Here is a 1,923-nt window from a genome sequence, read left to right as displayed (position 1 = left end):
TTATCCTTGATCACTAGTATTGTAGAAGTATAGCTTTACTCACACAACCAAATTAAAATAGACAAATGTAAATGAATTGATCAACATAAGGGCATTAGGACCACAGAGTTGTAAACAACTAAAAAATATATCATGCCTAAATCTGGATCAGAGAAAAAAGGAATTCCAATTATAAGATATCTAATAATGAAACCAAATTGAGATCTCATTCAAAGATAAAGATATCAAATATTCGGCCACTCTCAAGCCTTTTTGCCAAACATGATCTCCATTTGAACACAAGAATCATATTTCGAAACTCTTCAAAACATATTACAAACTGTACCATCAAACAAAACTCTCATTAAACCATAATCTTCAACACAACAGCAAGTTAGCCAATGATTCATATGCACAACAACAGACATGGCAGCTGTCAAAAAAAAAAAAAGTAAGTCTGTCAGACACCGAAAGTTTAAGCAATTTTTATACACAATCGCCCGTATTTTTGTGTTGTGGTGAGCCCAGTCGAGTACTATCTCAAATACTATGTGAGTGAGATGTGAAACATTCCGTGTATGTCTATGTAAAAACAAATCTCAATGTTACATGATATTAATCAAGTAGGCATTGGAAAGCGACACAAGGGACACAAATGACTTGTATGTAACCACTTGACAATACAATCCTTATGATAAAGATGCAAGCACGGCAAGCACACAACCTCCAACCCATCACAAAACTCTTCCAAACAAATACTACACTCCCTTATCGAACAAAAATCATCAATTCTCACTTTCTTTAAGCCATCAATAGAAGACTTAGCGGCGGGTACAGTCTTAAACGTCCTAGCTTCCATGGACTCCCTTATAGCCCTATCGATCTGGTCACGTTCATCATAGGGCGTGACAACAAGAACGAACACTGCTATAGGGAACAAGACACGGCCAATGTTACGAGCATCGTTAAACATGACAGAAGCAAAAGATAGTATGGAAGGTGTGGCCGTGTCCAAGAAATCTTGGGACACGCCGGTGTTGGAGAATATGTTGGCCAAGATTGTTGGACCAACAGCAAAGAATGCGTTACAGGGTACGAGGGTTGATTGGTTAAAAGAAGTTAAAGGAACGAGATTGCGTTGTGGGTATTCCAATCGGAGGTCATGGTAGAAGTACAAGCGAATAAGAAAACAGTGGCAGGGGAGTTGGGTGGCGATGTTGGGTACGTCGTTTTGGTCATCTTCCCAACAGTGGTATTGGTACACGGATTCCATTGGAGATGGGTCTTAGAGAAAAGAGAAAACAGAAAGACAGATTGAGTACTTCAGAACAGAGTATAGAGTGACTGAAGAGAGAGTTTGATTTGTTTCAAGGTTTTGAAATAGATGTTATTTTTCTTATTATTTTAAAATAAATAAACGATTTTGTTGCGAGGGAATACGTACGGAGATATAAACGAGATATACGTGAGGTGCTAGAACTCCAAAGGAGGTGCGAAAACTCAAAAATTATGTTGTACAGTGTGAGTTAATAAAATTTAATTAAAGGGTTTAATTTAAATTGAATTGTCCATGCCAAGTAATTATTAAGAAGATTCTAAAATAAAAATATAACAAAAAAACTAATTGTTAAGGAGTAGTGCTAAAAAAATTGATATTACTTGGGGCAAAAAAAAAAAAAAAAAAAAAAACAAACAAACAAACTACAATATAATGTGAATTTTTGTGAGGAAAAATCCGCTGCCTCTAGTAATTTCCCTTATTAAATGAGATTGATAGGGTTTTATTAATTACTAATTATTATTGCTTGTTATAAACAACGTTATTTTATTTTATTTCTTTGAGAATTGAATTGTGTTATATCCTGTTGTATTTTTTTTTACAAGAATCGGAGGATAATTCCCATAAATAGAAAAAGAGGATAATCATTATTAATGATTCCATAA

At 34.7% G+C, this 1,923-nt stretch overlaps 1 protein-coding gene across 1 annotated transcript; it reads right to left on the bottom strand.

Annotated features, from left to right (window-relative positions):
• Positions 1–205: 205 nt before the first annotated feature.
• On the bottom strand, positions 206–1,252 carry LOC115961634. The gene is made up of 2 exons (XM_031080578.1): positions 776–1,252; positions 206–319 (listed from the first exon to the last, which is right to left on the bottom strand). The coding sequence occupies exons 1-2, from the start codon at positions 1,250–1,252 to the stop codon at positions 206–208; spliced, it is 591 nt and encodes a 196-aa protein (XP_030936438.1).
• Between the last annotated feature and the right edge of the window lie 671 nt (positions 1,253–1,923).

The sequence above is a fragment of the Quercus lobata genome, chromosome 9 (genome assembly GCF_001633185.2).
Source record: "Quercus lobata isolate SW786 chromosome 9, ValleyOak3.0 Primary Assembly, whole genome shotgun sequence".
Classification (NCBI taxonomy): domain Eukaryota; kingdom Viridiplantae; phylum Streptophyta; class Magnoliopsida; order Fagales; family Fagaceae; genus Quercus; species Quercus lobata.
The sequence above is the reverse complement of the archived record's forward strand: the minus strand, read 5'-3'. Positions and strand labels throughout refer to the sequence as shown.